Consider the following 24,354-nt stretch of genomic DNA (forward strand, 5'->3'; position numbering starts at 1 on the left):
TTCGTTCACATAGATCTGGTGCCAGTGTCTGAGCAGCTCATAGCTGCTATTACATCACTTCGGCAAAACTACATTTTATTTCCCTTTTAAATGATATGTTCAGTGTAAAGATACTTTCCACACAGTACTCAGTATTTAAAAAATGTTGGCTGTTGAATGTTGAGTTTGTTGGGTTGCATGTAAATGGTTGCCCTCCAATTTCAATAATGTAATGCATTACCAGGTAGATCACAGTAACTTTTTTGCTTTATTTTGAACGGGATTTCAGAACTACAGTTTCCAATTTCCACTGCCGGAATTTGCTAACATGATGTATTTACTTTACAACTATTGTTAGGATCAACACAAATCACTTGTATTTCTATAGTGAAGATTGTATTGTAAATCTGTTCATAAATTCATGTTGTGAGGATTTGTATGTCAAAAATCTCTTCTCAACAAGATTAAACATTTTAAATTGTATTTTGGTTCAGGTTAACAATGCAGTGAGGGTGTGGCTGCATGTGTGTGTGTGTGTGTGTGTGTGTGTGTGTGTGTGTGTGTACCTTAGTCGGCCATTCTGGGCAGCAGCCCCTCCAGGTATAATCTTGGTGATGAAGATAGAGGGGTCTTCTCCGATGTGAGGGTTATCAGTCCCTCCTGCGATACTGAACCCCAGACCTGAGTTACCCTGCACATGCACACAAACACAGAGTGTGTTTATCAGGAACAGTAACAATGTTTGTGGGTCAGTTTGACCCGGGCATGTTTAATTGTCCAAAAGTGTCAGAAACTAAAAATATCCAATAAACATGTTTATATTTCTTTAATAACTCCTTTACTAACCATTTTAATCAATATTTAGTGCAATTGGTGTTCTTTTTATCTCTCACAGATCATGGTTCAATGAGGATAATTCACTCGTCCTTTATAAAAAATGCATGTTAAAACATTTTTTTATGTACATTGGAAATATCTACATATACAATACAATGGCTTTACATGACTTTAATTAAAAAAAATGTTTACTTTTTTTTATTTTTTTTTTAATGAAAAAACAAAACTATTTAAATTAAAAAAAAGTACTTTGAGAATGGTCAATTTGACCCGCAACATAACAGGAGGGTAAAATAATTTTTGGTGCCAGAAGCTGTGATCTTTGATTTTCAGTCTATCGTTGATAGTTTGATGTATCTGGCCTGCTACAAAATTATTTTTTAAGATGCTTTTAAGTAATAAATAAAAAATTTAATGGAAACGTCACCTCAGTCATTTGTGTACAAAGTAGAAAAACAAAATGAAATAATTCTGCCAGTTGCCAAAATCACCAAGAAGCATATATTAAGTACCATGTCTTATCTAAATGTCATTTATTGTGAAAGAACAGCTAATATCTCTGCAATTTTCAGGTCTTACATTACTGGCTTATCACCTGAACAAACAATGTGATGATATGATATGAATTACATGAAATAGATCAGCACATTAGCGGGTGACTGCCTTTGGTTAGTGTGTGTTTCACTCACTCTCAAGCTTTGGTTAAAAGCTAGTGTAATGTCTGTGCCTGTGTTTGCGTGTGTGTCCACAATGTCTTTAAAGCCGATCCAGTCAAGCAGACAGAACCAGGTCACAGGAGAATAGAGAGAATGAGAGAGAGAGAGAGAGAGAGAGAGAGAGAGAGACGGAGAGAGAGCCTCGGGGTGAGAGAAAGGGGAATATAATGAGAGAGAGAGGGAGGACGAGGATCAGGAAAATAAAGTAGGGAAGGATGGGCGAGGAATAGAGAGGACGGAGAAACAGGGTCAGGGTCAGCAGAGTGGGTCCGGTGGAACGGAGTGAAGGAAAAGCAGAATGATGAGATGAAGGAGAGGAGAGAAAATAGCTGACTCAGAGAGAAAATATAGCTTTTATGAATATACTGTTTCTGGTTTTATAAATAGATCTTTTTTTTTATATGTTTTTGCTTAGTACTTAAAAACAAGACTTTTCTTTCTTTCATTGATTTTTTATTTATTTAACACAATCAGAAAGTAACTTTCTGACAGAGGTTAAAGTAAATGTTATGCAGAATGGTTCCTTTCACATCGTTATATTATCATGTATTAAAATATTATTTAGTCATAAACTAAATACATGAAAGAGCATTTTAATTTTGTATTTTATCAATGGGGAGTAAAATTTAACATATTTTGTATACTGCTGGGTAGATTAGTAGTATATTGCTCTATTTAATAAGCATTTAATTTGTTTTTGTATGTAAACAATAACAATTAACTATAAGTGTCAAATACATGTTGGGGGGGAAAAATACAATATTTCCCTCTGAAATGTGTATGTATATAATATATATGTTTGTACATTGGTAAAAACACTAAGTGCAATATATGTTTTATCCCATTCTCGTTTAACATAATTTAATATCATAGTGCTAATAGTTATGCATTCCCCCAATTCACTTTTAAAAAGTTTGGCAGCCTTAAATAGTGGTGAAATATTTTTGGGGAAAAAACAAAAAAACAAAAGGTAAAGTAAATTTGCTGGATTTAGCCTCAACTGAACCATTATTAAAATATCCTGGACACTTTTAAAAAGGAAATCATATCGCTTACAACCCAAAAAGAGTATTTTTGCAGCTTGCAGCAGGTCTATCAACAAGCTGTTGTATTATATAACTTGATTTGGAACATTAATCATTTCAGGCATTGGCAGATTCAAATATGTTGGTTGACTTTATACATTTAGCATTGGTGCAAAAACTTGACTTCTTGTTTGAGTTGGACTTAATACAATAATATGTTCTGTCAACTAACATTTTTTGTCCTCTGAGTCAGAACATTAAAAATTATAAAATGTGGAGAGCTTATAGACATCAATATCAGCTTGTATCATTAATAGATGTCCTGTATGTGTCCTGTTTTAAAAAAAAATCACTCTGCTAGCAATCGCTGAATCACTCAGAATAAATATTTCAACCTTTTCACACCTTCTCAGTCTTATTTAAATTGACACACACTCAATATAATTTCTGCTCTCGACAACAGTGTTTTTAAAGTTATTCTGTGGGACAGAGGTCAGTCTGAACAGATGGACTTACTGTCACTGTGGGGGGTTGGTGTGACTGATTACATTTACAGTGTGTAAAACAGGCAATGCATACTGGGGGTGTGCTTTCATTGCATGTTAGGTTTTTTTTACCCGCTCCAGCGTGATTTCCTCATACTCATAGTCTGCTTCTGTTCCATTGACCTGTGGGAGAGAGAGAGGAAGTGCGTCAATTCAGAGTAAACAATGAAAGCTGTCGTGCTGTAATGGACACTAAAATGCTCATTAGATCTTATAGTAAAGCTTTTAACATTTATAATTTATATGCAGTGTTTTTCTGTCACGTCATTTGCTATTGGCAGGTGCATCACCCTGTCATGTTGCATTAAACCTTCATCAAATTCATAAAATCTTTCTACTTCTAATCTTGCTACATGCATGTGCATTTAACATTCTGTGCCATCTTTCAACACCAATCAGCATTCAGAAATTCAATAATTTTAGCTTTCCAATTCTAATTAAAAAAAAAAGATCATTACCAAGAGATACAAACTGCAAAACACATGACAGTTACAGGAAAGTGAAATGAGACGTTTGATCATTTATGAATGACGCATGAATCCCAGAGATTAAACCAGTAATGCGTACTTAATGATGATGTCCCTCTGATGTCATATTTAAGAACATCCCCGCTGAATTACCCACGAGCCAATCACACCGCTCGGCCAGGACTGCATGTACTATAAAACATATTAACATCTAGATTTCATGACTGAATGAAGAGCACACGGAATTAAATCTGATCTGAGACGACTATTATACATTTTGTGTTACAGTCGGTTTATACTGGGAGATGAGTGTTTTGTTTCTGCTATAGCTGCTGCAGGCACACACAAACACACACACACACACACACACACACACACACAGGCACAGTGGTCGAGTGGCATCCCAATGGCCCATGTAATCCCCTTGGCTGTAATCTGTGTCTCTCTGCGCAGTCAGATTAGTTTAGATTTTGAATTTCTGTCGTTTTGAACAGAGGGCACAATCTTCAATCAGCCACCATGTGCAGTGTGTTTGTCATCACCTAACATACATTCTGCACATATTCAGACTGGACGTGCAGCTGGTTGAAGGCAACATGAATATATGATGAACATAAAAAAAATCAGATCTTAAAAATAGAATAATGATAGCTGACTCCCATTTTTAAAACTGGAGGTTCCAATCCGTGCAACAAAAAACCCATCTTTTCCTGTTTATCAAAAAATAAAAACTTTATTTGTGTATATTTATTTGTGTAGCACCTTTCATATGGTTTAGTGCAGTTCAGTGCTTCATGACTTGCAAGTAGATAATAAGACAGCACAAAAAAAAATAAAAATAAAAAAGACAAAAAAATAGTTAACAGTTTTAAACCAATGCATGCAAGACAATAGATTTTTTTTATATTTATAATTTTATAAAATAATATAGTAAATGTAAAAAATATAATTTTAAAATTGATTTAAAAGCTTTATATACCGATATATAAAACAATAATTAAAAATAAAATAGAACATGATGTAATTCACTTCACGGAGACTGTATACATGTAGAATGAGGCAAATTTGATCACATTATTTTAAGCTTTGGTTATGATTAAACTGTTGACTTACATGATGATAATTTCTGTTATTACAGTTTCTGACTGAGAAATGATGTAATTTTGGTGATATTTGTGAAGAAAACATACCATTCAAACCTGTGAGGTTTTAAATGGAGTCAACATACAACTTTTACCTTATTTTCTATAACAAAACAAATCTAGATTGGTCTTATGCAATGGAAGTGCATCATTTTCCTTATTTGTTACATACATTAATAACATTTCTTTGGGAGAAAATAAACACTCATAGTGACATATTAAGAGTAATCTACAAGAGAGAAATCTCTCTCTCTCTCTCTCTCTCTCTCTCTCATATTCCAGGGAGTTCAGTGGGGAGTAATTCCACTGTAATTACATAATAAACTTATCTAACAACAACAGACACTGATTCTCTGTGGCAGCTGGCTACCAGTAAAATGGCATCTGGGTCCATCTAATTCTGGACTGAGCTTTCTGTCCAAATCCAGGACGCTGCTATCACTACTGTGTGGTTATATTAGAGAGAAATATAAAAGTTACTAAATATTTTTAGTAGAAACACTAAAAAGTACTGCAAATCTGTACACAGTAAAATACGGCTTGATATGACATTTTGATAGCTATTCTAAGAGAAAAGGACTTGATGTACACTTTTTTTTTTTTACTTGAATCTCATTTGGAGGCTTGATCAGAAACAAGAGGTCTGAATTGGAGGTATATTTTTCCCACACATGCTTCCACTGATCATAGTGTTTTTAAGTATTGATAAAGTAGAGCAGGTTAAAGACAGGGAAATATATTTCTTCATTCAACCCATTTGTGCCAAAAGACTATATCTAATATTATAAAGAAAACTGATACATTTGTTCCGAAGTCTTGAAAGTAGGTATGGACAAACTTTGGCAAGCATCTAAACACTACCACTTTTCTAAAAAAAAAACAAGAGGCGAAAAAAAACCTTCATATGTTATCCCTATTAATGATTTTTTTTTACTACGCTATATGCATATATTTGTGTTCATAAATAGCAAATACTCAAGTATTTGCCATTTATAATTTATTGTTCTTCATGTAGCTTCTGAGATACAATCATTTTCTTATCATACTACATCTTCTCTTTGGGCACTTGGAACTACTGTTTTCTCTTATAAAATATGATAAATACTATATGTCAAAAGAAAAACTATTCCACTAAAGGAAATTTAACATTTCAGGTGGGGGCACAAATTGATTCAGTTATGTTAAAAAAACAAATAATTTCTGTGATTTGGCAGAACTATTCCCAGTATATATCTTCTCCTGAAGGTACGGTAAAACAAATTAATGAACCACAAATAAATTCCTGCACTAGAGGCATTAGCACTGTGACCACCATAAAAATAGAAAAGGTCAACCTTAAAAAGCCATTTAGTGTCATAAAGTATACACGATTCAAAGTTGCTACATAAAGAAACCCCAATATTTTAAGGTATAATCTTCATATTCACCTACACTATGAACATGAGACGAGCTCCAACCACCTACACTCCAAACACAAACTTGTTTTTGCTCATGAAACTCTTCAAAGACTTAAAGACTAAAATGATATGTAATCCAGAATTGGCCACTGAGACATTAAAGTGTCATAGTACACAGTAGGGCGGTTTAATTTCAATGACAATATATTTGAACCAGTACTCACGTATGGGGGGGTGTCGACACTGTCGGTGTTGACCACCACTGGAGGGGGGTTGGCCTGCAAAAGACAACAGTAAAATGATTAAAAACACTTTCAATTTGAAGGATATTATCACAAAACCATGGACACATAGTTTGCAAGTGATGGTCAATATAAAAACTTGCAAAAACACATACAAAGAGATCTGTGATGATGACTTACTCGTCTCATGTTTTGATAGAGCATGCTGAGTACATCTGCTACAGATTACCACCACGGAGCGACAGCATACACCGCATGACATACTGCACAGCCCTTATATCGGACAATACTAATGTACTACACTGCGATACACACTGTAACGTAACAGACTGTTTTAAAGCTCTGTTACTGAACCATAAAGTACTGCAGTGACTCAGTACTGCACCACAAAGCCTGTGCATTTACATTTTAGATTGTCCTCTAATAGCCTGTATGATCTTGTATTCTTCTACTCTGTATTCTGCATGTCACCTTCGTTTAAATCGACATCCCAGATCCAAATGCAAAACATTAACAATATTGTCTTCTTTTTTATTTGCTTCTCTCCCTCCCCCTTCTTCTTCTCTCAGCTTAGTCTCCACTCCTTCCCTGGCCTCCTTCTAAAGTCCAGGCCTCGGTGGATCAGGGTGAAAGCAGCAGCAGATGATTGACATTATCTTTGCTTTTGCTTCCTACGCAAGCACAGCAAATGACAAACCCCGCACAAGCTAATAAATAGCCACACGGTGCATTCTCCATCTTATCATTCCGCCCTTTTTTTGCCACCTGTCTCCACTTTTTCCCTTGTCTCTTCTCACTTTCTCCCCAGCGAGTATTTAGTGCTCGCCAGTCCAGCGTTTGCAGCTTTAGTCCTCTCCAACAAACCAGCAATGAGTGAGCCAGTCCGTGTAAGATAAACTAAAGTTCCAGCTCTTGTCCTGCAGCCAAAAAAAAGTTCACAAACAAACCAGCTAACCAAACATCAAACAAGCTAGCCAACCAAATGGACAGTGCACCCAGACTTCACTTCATGGCATCAATGTGCAACAGAGCAGCAATAGCATCTATCCCTCTACACTAATCTCTACTTCCCTCACCCCCCTTTATCCACTCCTTTATCTTCTCTCTCTCTCTCTCTCTCTCTCTCTCTCTCACACACACACACACACACACACACACACACACACACATACACACACACACACACACATATACTATGTCACTCCATGTCCCTCTCTCTCTCTCCACCACATGTCAAACTGTCTGTCAGTCAGGCTGACATGATGCTTGATCCCACACGGGAACAGAAAGAGAGACAGGGATGGGGGATCAGAGGGATTATACAGTGTGTATGGTGGGAGGAGTCAAATCTGCTTGCTAAACAACATCAATGAGGAGCAGAGGGTGTAGACAGATGAACACAAACCTCCCAAAAATGACAGACATGAGTAAAATAATATGAAATAGAGAGCGGAAGTAGAGGGAGATTTACGTAGAATAAAAGAAGGAGGAAGTGAAGCTGAGGAGACAGTAAGGGCTATGCTGACAGATGCAGCTGTGTGTGTGTGTGTGTGTGTGTGTGTGTGTGTGTGTGTGTGTTGATGTAAATGAATGGGACAAAAAGAGAGTTACAAGTGGTGGGTAAAGGGTGTGACCATTTAAACGCCATACAATTGGCAATTATTATCACAAATATTATGTGGTCTGTACCACCTGTCTCCATAACACATCACAATATTACAAGCTCATCTTGTAAATCTTGCATTCAAAATCTTCTGCAGATAAAAGATAAGTACACCAAGTATTACCAACAAAATTTACTCAAAATAAATAAAGTAAACACACCCAAATAACAATAGACTTGTCCCAGTGAGAGATGTATTATTATATATAGTATTTTTATATAATAAATTGTACAGATGTATAAGGATGCTGTTATTACAGTTTAATTAATCATATTTTAGAAAATATGTGTAATTGATGTGTGTTTGTATGAAAAATATCACTCTGCAAAATAACTACAGCTTTAAATGAAATGCAGTGAAGTCAAAAGTAGAATATTTCCCACTAAAATGTAGTGCAGTAGAAGTGCATTGTATCAGAAAATGATACTGATACTTTACTATACAATACTCAATTAGAATCCAACAGTGGTTTTTCAAACATTTTAAAATCTACCCAAGTACATATACAAGTATTGTATTGCACATTACTTCAAGTAGCACTATCACTCTTAACATTTTAGTGTTCACTTGAGTGTGGCAGTTGTTTTTTTTAAAATTGTGATAAATATTAAAGAAAAATTTCAAAATTAGATTTAAAAAATCACCACAAAAAGCCACATTCAGAAAGGTATGTTTACAAAGATAACAAGTCAGTCCATCATTCTGTGACCTCATATTTAGCCAATTAAACTTTTGACTGCTGTTGTAGAATAACTAAAGGTTTTCTACCATTTTTGGTTCAAACTATCGAAACAGTGAAGGATGGGGATTGTTTTAAACATATTGACTAAAGACCCACATTCTGGATGAAAATGCTTCATTTAACTGTAAAGACACCTCAGCTGATGCTAATGTAACCTCCCTGCTGACATTAACCAAACAACTACACGTCTAAAGTTCCTTGGTCTGTCCCTGCCTCACCTAAACTTTACATGACTCTGTCCCCCTTCTAACAACATTACTGTACAAAGCCCACCACTTCTGTGTGTGTGTGTGTGTGTGTGTCTTTGTCGATGTTTTGTGTCATTCACAGAGAGACAAATCCAGTCGGTCTGTCAGCTGGTGATTCCATTGACACGCCATTTCAGACTGCACTCTTATGTAACATCAATATGAGTGTGTGTGGACGAGGTTGTGTTACATGAAAAGGCCAAAAGAACAAATGTGCAAATATAAACAAACAAGCACTCGCACACAAACACTGACACACACAGGACATCCATATCCAGACAGTGCTTTTGCTGCTCTATGCAAGTGATAGTTAGTTGTTATATAATTGCTGTTGCACCAGATGTGTTACCGTGGCATTATGGCCTGGTTCAGTCCAGCACAGCACGGCTTAGAAAGAGATCCAGACTGCTTCTGGTTTGTCTCATCAGGCAACGAGGCAGACAAGTGCTCTCATCAGATTTCTCGTGCTTTAAAGGATGGTTGTTAAGAAACGTTTGAGTAGGTGTATGTTTGTGAGTGTAATGGGTTCACTTCTGCTGCATCATCAGTATAATTAAATTAGCAATTAGCTGATCAATTGTGATTGGATCAACAGAAATCAAGATTCCCAAAATACCTAAATGATGCACAGCAGGTGGTTCAATAATCAATCAGTGTGTACTGTAGCACGTTATGCCATGTACAGAGTAATGAACATGCAAGAACATACAAACAGGCAAACTGAGGAGAATTACAAGTGTGTTTACACTTAATTAAAGACTTCAAACATCTGACCTACTTGGTGAAACTTTTTCATTCATACGGAGAAGCCTGTGTCCACAGGCGAAGACTAATGCACACCACTCTGCTCCTCTAATGTGCAATGAAACTCCATTTGACTAATAAGCTAATCAGATGGAGCACGACTCTAATCGAATCAGAACGGCTATGCTAATTACGCTAATCAGACTATCACTACCTGCTATCTCTGAATACTTTCCCAGAGCAGATGTACAGCACAATAACTCCCCAAATAACAGCTAATAACAGGCAGCTGGCATGCCGGATTATTTTCTTGAGCTCACTATAGTACAGTTCATACAGTACACACATCCTATCCTGTTATTATGTGCTTATTTAAAACAAATAAGCCTATAATTTACCCAATATAGGCTTTGTCTGTTTCTATATTTCTGAATTACTTTTAGAAAACCTCAAAGACAAAGTGAGTCAAAGCCTGTAAACACTATGAATATATAGTGCAATTCTACAGACAACTCATAGTGCTGGTTTGTGTTCAAAGAACAGCACCAAGGCACTTCAGACTGTCTGTGCTTCACTTAGAGGAGCAGTTTGACAAATAAGTAATAGCAATAAAAGTAATAAGTGCACTTAGGGTTCGGTTACGTCTCATCACATGGTGATATTGTGTTTTTGATGGAGACATTGCTCTTTTCCTTTAAAGTGTAATATATCTTGACAAGTATTGATTCCAGTAAGTAATTTGAACATTAATGGAATATGCGATCAATTTGGCTGCAAAACAGTGTTTCTGGATAGGGTGTTATTCTTTCCACTTCTTTTGGAATTTGTGTTTTTTGTCAAGTGCAGTAATTTCCCTTTTATAACTCCATTGTTGAGTAAAGCAAATTAAGATAAAGTTTGGCAAACAAAAACACTCAAACAAGGAATTTAAGCAATATTACTGAACCTCAACTGATCGCCACACTAAGGTTTCTAATGCCTGACAAAGGTGTGTGACCAAAACTTGAAAAACACCTTTTTTGCGCTACAAGTTTTCAGGGGTTTACCGCATCTTTAAAGTTTTAGTCGGATCACATGACTTAAATCAGCAAAAATGAATTCTGTAACTACATGGAATCTCCTTTAGTATCTGGGGTGGATTGGAAATAATTGGTATAGAATTGTCACTATGTACTTTACTCATCCATCTATTATCCACACATCAAACCTACCTGCACATGGGCCTGTATGTGTGGAAAGTTGTGTATGTGCGGCATGTGTGGGGGTGTTTCCATTGAGTGTGTGGTCCAGATATACGTGTCATTGGGCCACGGCCTGCTTCCAGCCTTGCCCTTGGCTCTGCTCTTTGTGGGACTCTTCTTCATGCTGTCCCTCAGGTTGGGAAACTTCCCTCTGGAGCCCCTAGTGGCCAGGTTAGTCGGCAGTGTGTTCCACCCGAATCCATCCAGCCCTGAACACAGGGGGAGCTGTGGCGAGTGAAAAGGGTGGATGGACAGCGACTGGGAGGCGTGAGGAAGAGCAGGAGGGCAGTGATGGTGGTGGTGGTGTTGGTGTTGGTACAAGGAGTGGTGACTTGGTGAATGGAACTGCATCGGCTGATGTTGTTGGTGGTAGATTTGATGGGTCGATTGTGAGGAAAGAAGGTGACTTGGCGAGGCCGGTGGATGGTAGTGTTGCTGGATTTGAGAATGTTGCTGCAACTGATGATGACTCGGTGATAGATGTAGCTGGTGGTGGCTTGGCGAGTGCAGTAGGCGATTTGGTGATTGCGGAGCCAGCTGGTAAGTTGGTGATGGCGGGGCTAGCTGGTGACTCGGAGATGGCGGTGCTATATGGTAGTAGCTGGGAGAGGGAGAAGGAAGCAGAAGTTTTGGTGAATGGCAGCTATGTTTCGGCGAATGGGGATGCTGATTTGGTGAGTGCAGCGGTGAAGGCTGCAGCTGGTGATTTGGCGTCTGTATTTGAAGTAAATTCTGGTTATGCTTTGAGTGGGAGTGACTCTTTCCTGACTTGCCTTTCCCTTTGCCAGATTTGCTCTTAGTGGAGCCACTGCTGTGCTTCTTGGGACTACAACAGAACTCATGGTTGTGGAAATAAGTGGTCATAGCTACAGAGATATATAAAAATAAAAGTCACAAAGAGATCTTCCTTATCTTTTTGTGTCACTCTCACCACATTGTCTCCTTTACAGAGATGACAAAAGGGAGTCGCTCCTCAGAATCACTTGTCAGAATAATGTAGGTTATGCCTCTCCAGAACAACTAATCCTCCTCCGTGTCCAGAGTAAACTTGTTATTCCTGCTGTTCCTCTTTCCTCTTTCTGCTGTATATCCAGGTGTCTCAGTGTGTTAAGTTCACTGGACATTAGGGAAATTAAAATACTTCTTTGAAGCCATTGTTTCCATTTCTTTTCCCTTATAGATTAGGGCATCAGCCAGTCCTGAAAAGCAAACCATCCTCCTTTCGCGCGATATTTAACACTCCTCTTCTCAGCTTTCTCCCCTAAGACCACATTGACCCTCTTACCACTCCTCAGGGTTACAGGGTCAGCAGTAAAATAAAAGGTGCGCTCCCAAGAAGCAGAGGAAGGACCTTCTTCACAAGATGAGTCCCCTTTTAGCCCAGCTTTTCTCTCAGGACGTCTCTCTTTCATGCGGTCCAATGGAAGATTTGTTTCTCTCGTTCCATGATTACGCTCCACTTCGATGGTCAGTCACTCAGAGTAACTCATATTATCCATCTTTGTTGTAGCGCACGCCGGATTTGTATCAAAAGTGTTGGTCGCTCTTTAGACAATGCAGTTCGATTCATATATTCCAACAGAAAAAGTAGTAACAATTAAGCAGTTTACTCAGCTTAGATCCCTAGACCTACTTAGATTGATTTATTTTGGTTTCCAGATTTGTGTTCATTCTTTCCATTTAGAATAAAGAGTTCAGTTTTCCTCTTTGTCCTCTAGTCTTCCTTTAGTGTTATCATGATTTGATATTAGGCCACATCTCTATGCCAATTCTCTGTCTCAGCCTCTCTCATCTTTCTATGCCGCCTCCCTCTCTCAGTGTCTGTCCCTCTCTCTCTCTCCAGCTCTCCCCCTCTCTCGCTCTCTCTTTCCTGGACTGGCCAATTAGGGGCTTCCCTGGACTCCTGCACATGACAGCAGCCAGGCATGACTAATCGATAGGCAACCAGGGACAGTGATACATTGCTCAGAGCTTAGTCAGTGTGTGTGTGTTTGCGTGTGTGTGTGTGTGTGTGTTTGCAATGAACAGAGAGCTGTGATTGGTCGAAGGCAGTCCCTTCCATCAACCTTTGTCTTGTTCTTTTAAAGCATCGTAAGGCAGGCCGGGTCAACTGGAATATAGTGTATAAAACGCCTGCTGTGTGTTTGTGTCTCTATGCGTTGACCTACTTCTTTGTGAGAAAGCATCTCTCTGCTTGTCCATGTGTCTCCAAGTTTAATCTTTGTTGAGATGGATGAGGCATTTCAATCTGCAGTCTCTAACAACTCACAACTCATTCACACACAGTCCAAGATCCCAGGTAGCTTAGGTCCCGTGATGATTTAAAACACAAAGTCAGTCTAGTCAAGTCTATTCAGGAGCAAAGCTACAGTGCAGTCAGCAGTGACCTAACAGATGTCACTGCAAATGTCTCTCGTCTTTTGTACGGTACTAGTTACTATAGAAAATCAATACTTTTTCAGAAACAACCACATTTTATCTAGTGATGATGTTCTGATTTAAATGATAAAATTGTTCATTTTATGTGATGTTGCAGTTTGATTTGATTTTGTTGTCTTACTCTTGAGAGTGACAAGCAGGAGAGCCAAATACCGAGGCTTAGAGTCAGATATGGATGCAAAAGGCATGCTTTAGCATCTTTAAGCTTTCAATTAACGCCATCTATTTCATAATAGACACTCAGAGCAATAGGTAGTATAACAAATTATAAAGTGCACGGCAGTCTATTAAGTGCATGTGGTCCGAGTGGTGAATGATTCAAACAAACCCCAGACTTGACCCAGGAGATCGGTGTTCCTGTCCCATGTAAAACCAAGGGTTAATGTTGTTATTTTAACTTATTCTCTAAATTAACTTCAGTTTATAGATACGATACTATATATTATATATATTATATGTTGTGTTCTACATCACCAATGTAACAATGTCCAAGTATGGAAGTAGTTATTTTAACCCAAACTGTTATCTTTTTCTGAACCTGAAGTAGTTTTGGTGTCTGATTGTACCTTTCCTTGGAACACAGAAGTTTATTTTGAAAAGCCACTATGCATGTAAAGCGTGGAAACTGACATGCCGTGTCTGACATGCCAAAACTAATGGTACAGGGGTTTAGCAGCACACATGAAAGCGTAGGGCCACTTACCATGCTTCGATATTTAATGAGGTAGAGAGAATGTGTTGGGAGAGCGGGTTATCCTCTAATTGTAGGATTGGTGGTTTGATCGACAGAAGTGTCCTCAAACAAATCACTGAAGCCTAAAATGCTTCCAAAAGCCAGACAAGCCTTTTGATTGGCAGTTGTAGTGTGTGTGTGTGTGTGTGTGTGTGTGTGTGTGAAATGCATTGTGAAGCACTTTTTCCTTCTTTAGTAGAAAATGCTATAAAAGTGTAGCCCATTTATCATTTACCCAGTGAAACATTTACTTACTTTGGCTTAATGAAAAATCCTTGTACTGGCACAAGAAATTAATTGATTTGTGACATTATTCTTAAAACCATTTAAATCCTTTATATCATGAGAACTGCTGAATGGTCACTATATATCTTTAGTATTTAGTTAATGATAGCTTCTGGCTTTTTTCAGCTGGTATTTAAGAAAGAACAGGAACTGCCATTGGTTTGTACACAAAGCTATACACAGTTATTCCCTATGAGTCCAAGCTTCTATAATGTCAGCAAATATATGCCACAACTCGCCTCAAACCAACCTGCTAAGAGAGCGAGAGAGACAGACAGACAGACAGACAGACAGACAGGCAGACAGACAGACAGACAGACAGACAGACAGGCAGGAAGACAGACAGACAGACAGACAGACAGACAGGGGACATTACTAGGCAGTGCCCATGGAGAGGATAAATAGATGAAAAGAGGGTGAGTGTGGCTGAGAGAAAGGCTGTTATAGCCGCCCAGTGTGCGAGTGGCTATGTGTGTGTTCCCTGTGTAAAGTGCTGCTAGCGCTGCAGGCTAACCGCTCAGTCAGGAGAGGATGAGCAAGGAGAATAGGCTGTTAGCATCACAGTGCTAGATGAAGCCCACACTAATATAGTGCTGCAGGGCGGGGTAGGAAAGGGTGGGTTGTGGCGAGGAATGGTTGAAGACAAGAGATTAAACAAAGATAGGGGATGGGGGGTTTAGAATGGGTTAAGGGTTTGAATTTTTGTTTAGTAGAAGAGTTGAACCTGCAAATATTCCAGCTGAACATCACATTTGATACATTAATATTGTTCTGAGTCAGTGTGCTCACACCATCAAGCATCACTTTCTTCTCCTGCTCCCTTTTGACACAGAATTACTCAGAAACACAAGAAATGAGTCTTTCAAGCGTGATAATCAACTCTGTAAAAACGACTTAATTTTTTTACTACTTAATTCAATCGTCATTTTAGGTTCTGGGTTGGACTGACCTGATGATGAAACATAAAATACAGGAAAAATATCCTCATTTATTTATTGAGCATGAAACCATTTCTAATTAGTGTAATGGATATTGATTAGTCGAGTGAATACGCTCACACATTACTCGTTATGGGTCAGCCTGACCACAAAACGCCATTGGTCCCATGCTGTTGCTTAGGGTTCTTTGTTTAATAGCAAAAGATATCAAGACAGAAAGCCTGTTACCTACCAGGCCTTAAATACTCTGACCACTTCCCATCGCTTTGCTATTCCTCCAAGGGAATTATCATTACTCCTTAACTTTAAACTCCTTCGCATTTCTCTGAAAAGCTGATCTGTGACTATGCCAAGCAGAATTAATGAGAATCAATAGTCCAGTAGGGAAAGCAGACATGTAGCAGGAAACAGCATCTTGGCTAGGGGATCTAGTGATTTGCTAGAAAGACTAGCATTAAACATTCAATCAGAAATCTTTTTTTTTTTTTTTAATTCTACCCAAAATTGTGATACTGAATGTCACCAGCAGGGGGCCTCAGACTCCACAGACAAATAGAGCGCTGATGGGAGGCACACACAAATATGATGATGCCATTCTACAGCATTGTTCCCTCGTCATTACTGAGTTATTTGTTTCAGCTGTCTGATATTATCAGCACTGATTGACAGTATGTATGATATTGCACAAAGATACTGCAGCACTGCATCTCACATCCATGCTTCACAGACTCAGAGAAGAGATTTTTTTTTAAAGAATGGTGGAAATACATGCACACAGAGGAAGATGGTTTCCATCTACATGGATCTTAAATACAAGCCACCAAATTAAGCACTACAGGAGAAAAACTAAATTTGGAAGCTGCTGTTGTGTTGTGTATCATTCTGCTTATTTTACACTGATGACAAAGGACTTGACTAATTTCTGGCTAATATTTTGCAAATGTCCACTTCATCATGATGCCAGTTTAGGTACACTTATGTTAGAAGGAAACTAGATATTACTGCAAATATTGTGACAGTGTTATTATTAAGTCCAATCCTTAAGAATGATAATCAAACATCTCAAGCAAGTATTGTATAGTGTTTTTGTCTATGAATATTAATATGAACTGGTTACTAACTGAACATAACAAGTTCAGACAAAAATGGACACAGAATAATTGCAAACTGACAGCAAACACACTGGCATCCTTTGAAATAAAAAAAAATCTGAAAATACTGCATCTCAGCACAGCAGAGCTCTGGTCTCCATGGATCGGTGGCTGATCAGACATGTGAGGTTACAGCCTGAGATCGTCATTATCATATATCACACCAGCAGCCACACACAACATGGCAGAATAAATCAGTATTAATTTACAGCTTCTGTCTTGATTAGAACAGGGATTTGTTTTTGGGATGAGGTTGGGAGGTTATAGTGTGGAAGCCAGCAATATTACCAGTGGTGGAAAAAGTATTCAGTTCCCTTACTTAAGCAAAAGTACTAATACCACGCTGTGAAATTACTCCACTACAAGTAAAAGTCTTGCATTCAAAACTTATTTAAGTAAAAGTACAAAAGTATCAGCATGGAAATGCACTTAAAGTATCAAAAGCAAAAGTACTCATTATGCATAATGGACCCACTCAGATTGTTATTTAAATTCAACATATATTATTGGATTATTATTATTATTGATGCCTTTATGTAAGCAGATATATTGTTATGAGGTTTAATGAAAAAAAAAGTCAAATGTATCATGTTTTTATGTTAAATCTCGACCTGAAAAGTAACTAAAGCTGTCAGCTATATGTAGTGGAGTAAAAGTATAAAGTTACATAAAGTGGAAATACTCAAATGTCGGATGTTGTAATGTGATGAGAAAACTATTTCTGAAACACAAAAAAAACAACAGCGGTGATGTACCATCAGTGTATCAAGCTGTTATGGCTAATGTGCTGCCTACTTAAGCATCCAGCAGAGACAGAGCAACATGAGCATCCCATTGGAGCCACTCTTCTGGCCACCTGACAAATCAAAATCCAGTGGATTCTCAATAACTTCACCACGAATACCCAGTTTGTCTCGCTTGGTTGCTAGAAATGTCTGCCAACTACTGTTTCGTATGAGGGTTTGAGAGCCATGAGACACAGAAAATGTGTGTCACTGCTCCTTAAGAGTCATTTTCGTTCAAAACAAGGGACTTAAAGAAACTAAATGCTGTGTAGGGCTGCTGGTAATTTATTTATTAAAAAAACCTAAAGGTACCCTGTGGAGTTTTCTTTATTAAATAAATACAAACAGTTATATCCCCTTAGTCTAACGCACATATTCGATGCATTCCTTTTACATAAAACAGTTACAAAGCTGATTTTTTTAACAGTTTGAAACCTGTATGAGAAAACAACGAGATATCTATTTAGAAAATAACCTGCGGTCAAAAACTCCACAGGTTTCCTTTTAATGAAGCAATACGTTGTCTGCCTTGATAAAGAAAAAGATAATCCCTACTATTGTCCATGCAGGCCAATAAAACAATCAGGTATGTGATGCTCTTGTTTCTTGCATTCAGGGAATAACTAAGCAACAACATCCATCTACACAAGGGCCCAAGGCTTCATGGAGACCCAAGAATACTGTCTCACAAACTGCATACAAGACTTAGTCATAAAGTAGTAGGATATATGCCTATCGTGTGGACAGCCTAATTCTCATTCCCACTTATTACACAAGTCTTTTCAACTTCAATAAAAGAGCAGAATAAAAGAATCTGTGGGGTGAAGTGGTTGCTGTCTGTGTGGGCAAACAATGAGTGTTTTTACTGCCTGTTATATGAAAAAAGAGAGAGTCCCGCACACTGTCGATCACTGCACTCACTTTAGTAACAAGTTGGTGCTCTATCAGGTAAAATTCCTAATTAATTATTTTACCTTGCAAATGTTTCCTTCTTTAGCGTATGCTTTTCAATTATTTTTCAAAAACTTTATCTGAAGGCTCTTTTCTGAAAAGACTCTTATAAGAATGTCCTTTTGAGTTACAACATATATATTACAGTTCTCTCCCAATATGTACCCAATTCAGCCCAAGAAAATGTATGAAAGTGATTAGATCCATGCAGATTTATCTGAAGAATCAATTTCTGTTTGCTTAAATAGTCAATGAACTGCAATCCAATACCATCTCTAATTATCTCAAACATTGTAAGCAGCTATTCTATGCTGTAATGTGATCAGAGAGTTAGTAGTGGGGTCAACAGGGGGAGTCCTCTCCACGCTCTAGAGCAGACCTCAGATGATCCACATCCTCTCACACTGGTCAGGAATTGATCTCAGTTGTTGGGAAAGATCACTTCCTCGGGTCAGAACACTGGGTTCAACAGTAACTGAGTGGTTCATTCACAGTGTGGTTCAGACTACAATACTCTCTCTTTTCTCGTCCATCTGTGTCACCCTCTGTCTCTCGCTTTTTCTGGTGAAACCCTAGCTTGTACTCTTGGCTAGACTGGCTGTGCCTCTCTCCAACTGCAAGCCAGAGAATCAGAGTGCAGTAATGTCTTCTCTGTAATGGTATTCTCTGTTAAGGATATGGCCTCAGTGTCTCTGTCTCTTTCTCTCTCTATCTAGGTGTCTACAGTGTCTGCCAGCTTCGAGATCTCTGCCTCCACGACTTAATTACTAACTCTGTTTTCGATGTCTCGAGATGCCGCCCTCTGTCTATCGCTGGCAGAGATCAAGGAGCTGCAACCACCACTGTAACACGACAAAAACTGACTGTAAAGACCAAGTTCCAATACTGTAGGAGCTAATTACAAAGAGGTTGCTCTGTAGTTCATCCTCCACTTCCATAATGTATTACAATAAAACAATAGGTTGTCCACAAGCTCACATCACAGGTACAAACAGAATTGAGAAATGACAGTGATGATAATGATGCATGGGCTCCAACTAACAATTTTATTTTCTGTTTTGTTAACCAGCTGATTACTTTTTCGATTAATCATTTTGATAAAAATCAACAAAATGTGGTGATAAATGCCTCAGCTATCAGTCTGACGGTGATTTAAACTTTGGGGTAAATGACTATTATTTCAGGGGTTCCTTGATCCAGACGTCAGTGCCAAGAATAACATGTGCTGGTCAATGCTTACAATCTAACAACTTGAAAAGTGAGAATGGACTTTTTAGGTGTTTTAGGCCAAGGTGACATTTCAGATAATCTCTATGAACAGATATGAATGCAGAAAAATTATCGTCAGGCAATAGCTGATGAAATCTCAAATTGCATTTGGACAACAAGATCTCCAACCTAATCCCTATAGGCACGTTTCCATTAGGTACTATTCCCTCTAGTGAGCCACTATGGTTGTGGCTGAGGAGAGAGGATCAGCCCAAGTTCTGCCCAACTTCACCAGTTAGGTAGCGGTTCAGAAAGTACCTGCCTCGGGTAGGGTTTTTTTTTTTTTGCAACCACAAACTGTACACATATGTATATGTCGTGTGTGCTAATTTTAGAATGCTCCACTCTACCCGAGGCAGAGAAGGAACGAGTCTTCAAAAGTCTCCAATAACACCAGAAAAAGTTGCGAGATTTGTCGCTAGTCGCTTTTTTGAAAAAGAGTTGCAAGAGGGGTCTGAATAGTCGCTAAATATAGCGACAAAGTCGGTCTGTTGTCACATTAGAACTCCGCTTAGAGGTTAGCCGCTACAAAAGTACCTGCATTGGAACAAAGGCCAAGGGGAACTAACTAGTGGGCGTAGCCAAAACCCTCAGCGGATTTCCAAAAAGTACTCAGTGGAAACACGCCTAATACCACCCAAAATGATTCATGAGCGTTTGTCAAAACGACTCATATGAGCGTTTAGCAGTTTGCAGTACAGAGCGGAGCGTTCTAAAATTAGAAGACATGACATTATACAGTGACAGTGACTGTACATACATGTACAGTTCGTAGTTGTAAAAAAAAAGCCTGGTTAGGCATTATAAAAGACTGCTTAAACAGTCAATAAATCTACGTAAATGCTGGAATTGAAGTATTCACGAAAGTGACGTGACTACCAGAAGTGACATACCGTGAGGCACGGAAGATCTGTTATGTTTAAATCACATTGACACAAGAACCCCATTCTCCTCGGTGAAAGTCAAACGTTTGTTCGACCCATCAATCACCTTTCCTGCCCTGATCGTCATTCATTAATATTATAGCTGCTATAGCACATTTAAAACAACCAATGATTGATCAAAGTGCTGTACAAAAAAGCCTAAATACACAGAGTGACAAGCACAAAGCAAAATAAAGTTGAACAATAGAAACAAGATAGAAACAGATGGAATAAAATAAAAATACAGTCACAATAAATAGCTACAATAAAATAGTACAACTCTACCATTAAAAGTGAGCTCAAAGAGATTGTTTTTTAGTAGGGATTTAACAATTTTCCACTGTGACACGCTCTGATATGGAGAGGTAAATTGTTCCACAATTTTGGAGAAGCCACTGCAAAAGCTCTGAGTCGAGACTGTGGAGTATCCACAAGTATCTGGTTAGCATCACCAGCAAGGAGCCAAGTCTCCATCAGGAACATAAAAATCCGACTTTCTGGACGTATAGAAGTCATTCAGCAAAGCCCACTCAACCATGATTTGTCAATGATATTTGGATCCTACAAACTATGTTAACAATACCAAAATCCATTCATATGCAGATATCTGATAAAAAAAACTGTGAGTCCCTTGAGACAACATATTCGAATAGCTTGCCTTTTCCAAACAAGATATTAGGTTGGTAAAGATCAAATCAGCACATTTAAGAATGTGGATCCAGCTATTTTTGGCATTTTAGTTAAACAAGGGAATCCATTCCACCACAGGTCGAAACTGTCAAGTTACAAGCGATATTGTTTTTAACTTTTACATCATTATTGAGTTCTGCTCCACAGCAATGTCTTTTTTAAGTCAAGACTCCAGTGACCACAGCTAGGGCTGCACAATTATATAATATAGATAATGTTATCGAAAAACACCCACACATATGGGCTAGTGCAATACCTAAATAGCATGAGGCATATTTTTATAATAATTGTAATTGACAAAATTAAGTAAATCTTTGTTTGGTAGAGATCCATGCAAAACATCATGAATCATATCCAAATTGATATATGAGGGAAAAATACAGTTTCTTTGGAAATCATGCAGCCCAAACTCAAACTTTGTTTTCCATCACATGGTGGTTGGTCTAGATAAGCCTTTTGAGTGGCAGGAAGGTTTCCTTCTCCTTGAACCACTCGACTCGCGGTGCCAACGTTCATTAGCGTTACAGGATGCTAGAGAATTACATTGCATTAAACTTTAATTTTAATCAAGAAACACACTTACCGGCCTAGAAGGAGGCACAACAATTACAGGTCAAGGGGGACAGCATCACTTACATGGCACAACGTTTGCTGTTGTCTTGTTCTCTGTGTCACAACTGACTTCTCCAATTCAAATTTGTGTCGTACACAGTAATAAGCCTGTCACTGACTGCAACACATTCATGTGTGACTGACTAAATGACATGACAAAAGTACTAATATCACTCTGGCATCTAATATCACACAATGCTGCTGGAACATAAAACTCTTGAAAGCAGCACTATGTGCATGCTTTTGATTCTTATCATCATTTCTATCTAGTTATGAAGTTTTTATGTGGCAGCAGCAGTAATCAGGTCAAGACTTCAGTCGTGTCAAACCATTCCGTGCTAATTACAGCAGGACAGATGGAGCTGTCATTATGTTGTGTTCAGCCTCATTAGTTAGTGGTCATATTAAGTGATTGCTCGTGGTCAGCTAATCTGTGTTGTTGATTATATCAGCAGAGACAGAGAACAGGCTGGAGGTAGGAGACTGGTGGAGATAGAGTGTATGTGTGTGTGTGTGTGTGTGTGTGTGTGTGTGTGTGTGTGTGTGTGTGTGTGTGTGTGTGTGTGTGTGCGTGTGTGTGTGTGTGTGGGAGAGAGCTGATATGCAAGCTTCATCCCACACACAGAAGGTGATGCAACACCTCACACACTCTCAAGCACCACAAATCTAATGCACTACTCACTGCAACAATGCAATGTGTTTGTGTGTGTGTGTGTGTGTGTGCGTGAGAGAGAGAGAGAGAGAGAGAGAGAGAGAGAGAGAGAGAGAGAGAGAGAGAGAGAGAGCGAGAGAGTGAGAGTGAGATTAAGATTTTAAGTTTACACACACTCATCTGCACTTCTTCTGTCTCCTTAACTCTCACTCTCTCTCACACACACACACACACACACACACACACACACACACACACACACACACATTCACATGCCACGCTTTGCTTGGTGATCAGCATAGCAGCATCACCATGACAACAACTGATGCCGCCTGCAGTGTTGGCGAGCATCAGCGAAGGAGCTCATTGGTAACATGGCCGATGGTGGTCCAGGTTGTAAACAATTTGCATGGGGAAAAAAAGGGGAAAAAGTATGACTTATACATCAAATTTTACAGTAAATGTGCTAATTGCGATAAATGTGTAATATTTAATATGTTTAAAAAGAAAATATAAAAAGTGTTGCACATGAAGTTGGAATAAAGTATTTTTTTTTATCTCTTTCCATGAAATGATTTTGACAATGTGATTTATTATTGACAGATTAAGTGTATATTTTCTCTAAACTATTAATCAATCTCTTCCAAACATATCACAATGAAAATGAAACTACATCAGAGGATTGTGTCTGAAAACAAGAATATACACGTAACCGTGTATAATGTATATATATATATATATATATATATATATATATATATATATACACACAATATATATATCACAAAATAAAAGTCCAAAGCTGAAGCCGCCTGACTTTCAAGTATACTGCTAAGGAATCCACTGGTACCAACCAAATCTCGTCAGGACGGGGTCTAAATAATGCTCTAGAGTTAGGCAAAATTTTGGTGAGGAAAAACTGGCATGCCTCAACTGAAGAATAAAAAATCAGGGTCTATGGTCCTATGGAAAGTCCCCTGTTATATCCTTTATTAAAAGCTACAGTCTTAAGACAGGAAAAAAGCGATTCATTACAGCAAATTTTGTGAATAATTTGTTTGTTTTTTTCTAAATTCAGCCCAAATTTTATCCTTTAAGCAGTGGTGGAAAAAGTATTTAGATCTCTAAGTGAAGTTAAGTTAATTTAGTTAAGTACTTGGGCCTCAATGTAAAATGACTCAACTACAAGTTAAAGTCCTGTATTCATAACTTACTTAAGTGAAAGGACAAACGTATCAGCATCAAAATCTACAATCAAAAATAAATGTACTCATCATGCAGAATGTCCCCACTCAGTTTGTTATTTATATTGCAAATATATTATTGGATTATTATTATTGATGCATTTATGTAAGCAGCATTTTCATTTTCTCAAGGGAGGGGTCAACTACTTAATATACTGTTATGAGGCTGAGGGAGGTAGGTGAGGAACAGTCTCGCTTCAAATTTATCATGATTTTCATGTTAAATCTCAACCTGAGAAGTAACTAAAGCTGTCAGGTGAATGTAGTGGAATAAAAAAAGTACCATATTTGCCTCACAATGTAGTAGAGGAGAAGTATAAAGTTTCCTAAAATGTACTTACATTCCACCAGTGGCTTTAAGCCACATAATGTCAGTTCAATGCAGACTCGGGAGAACAGTAATAAGTACAAGTTATGTCCGGTTCTGTCGTGAATGAATATCAGACCTTTCTATATTGGTTCTCTTTGTAAATTAAATGTAAGGGCCTCCCTTTGCCTCATTCCTGCATTGAAGCATTGCTCAATTTTATGCAGTGATCATATAGAGTTTCTAAGTGTACAAAGACAACTGCAGGAGGGGAAAATTTGAAGTTATAGTGTGAAGCCTGGCAAAAATAGAACTATTACTTTGGTCTGTTACATACTGCCCACTCAGTAACAGATGATCTATTAAAAATGATGTGGGAGAAGCTG

The 24,354-nt window shown here is 38.1% G+C and overlaps 1 protein-coding gene across 5 annotated transcripts in view; it reads right to left on the reverse strand.

Annotated features, from left to right (window-relative positions):
• The window catches only part of LOC131977322 (discs large homolog 1-like protein), a 120,193-nt gene that overhangs the window by 42,998 nt on the left and 52,841 nt on the right, over positions 1–24,354 (reverse strand). For all 5 annotated transcript variants that reach the window (XM_059340559.1, XM_059340558.1, XM_059340562.1 and 2 more), the window contains 3 exons: positions 6,333–6,386; positions 3,175–3,225; positions 546–670 (listed from right to left, as the gene is read on the reverse strand). In XM_059340559.1, the coding sequence (XP_059196542.1) occupies positions 546–670; positions 3,175–3,225; positions 6,333–6,386 (230 nt within the window). The remainder of the gene's footprint in view (positions 1–545; positions 671–3,174; positions 3,226–6,332; positions 6,387–24,354) is intronic.

Source organism: Centropristis striata, chromosome 9, assembly GCF_030273125.1.
Source record: "Centropristis striata isolate RG_2023a ecotype Rhode Island chromosome 9, C.striata_1.0, whole genome shotgun sequence".
Lineage (NCBI taxonomy): Eukaryota > Metazoa > Chordata > Actinopteri > Perciformes > Serranidae > Centropristis > Centropristis striata.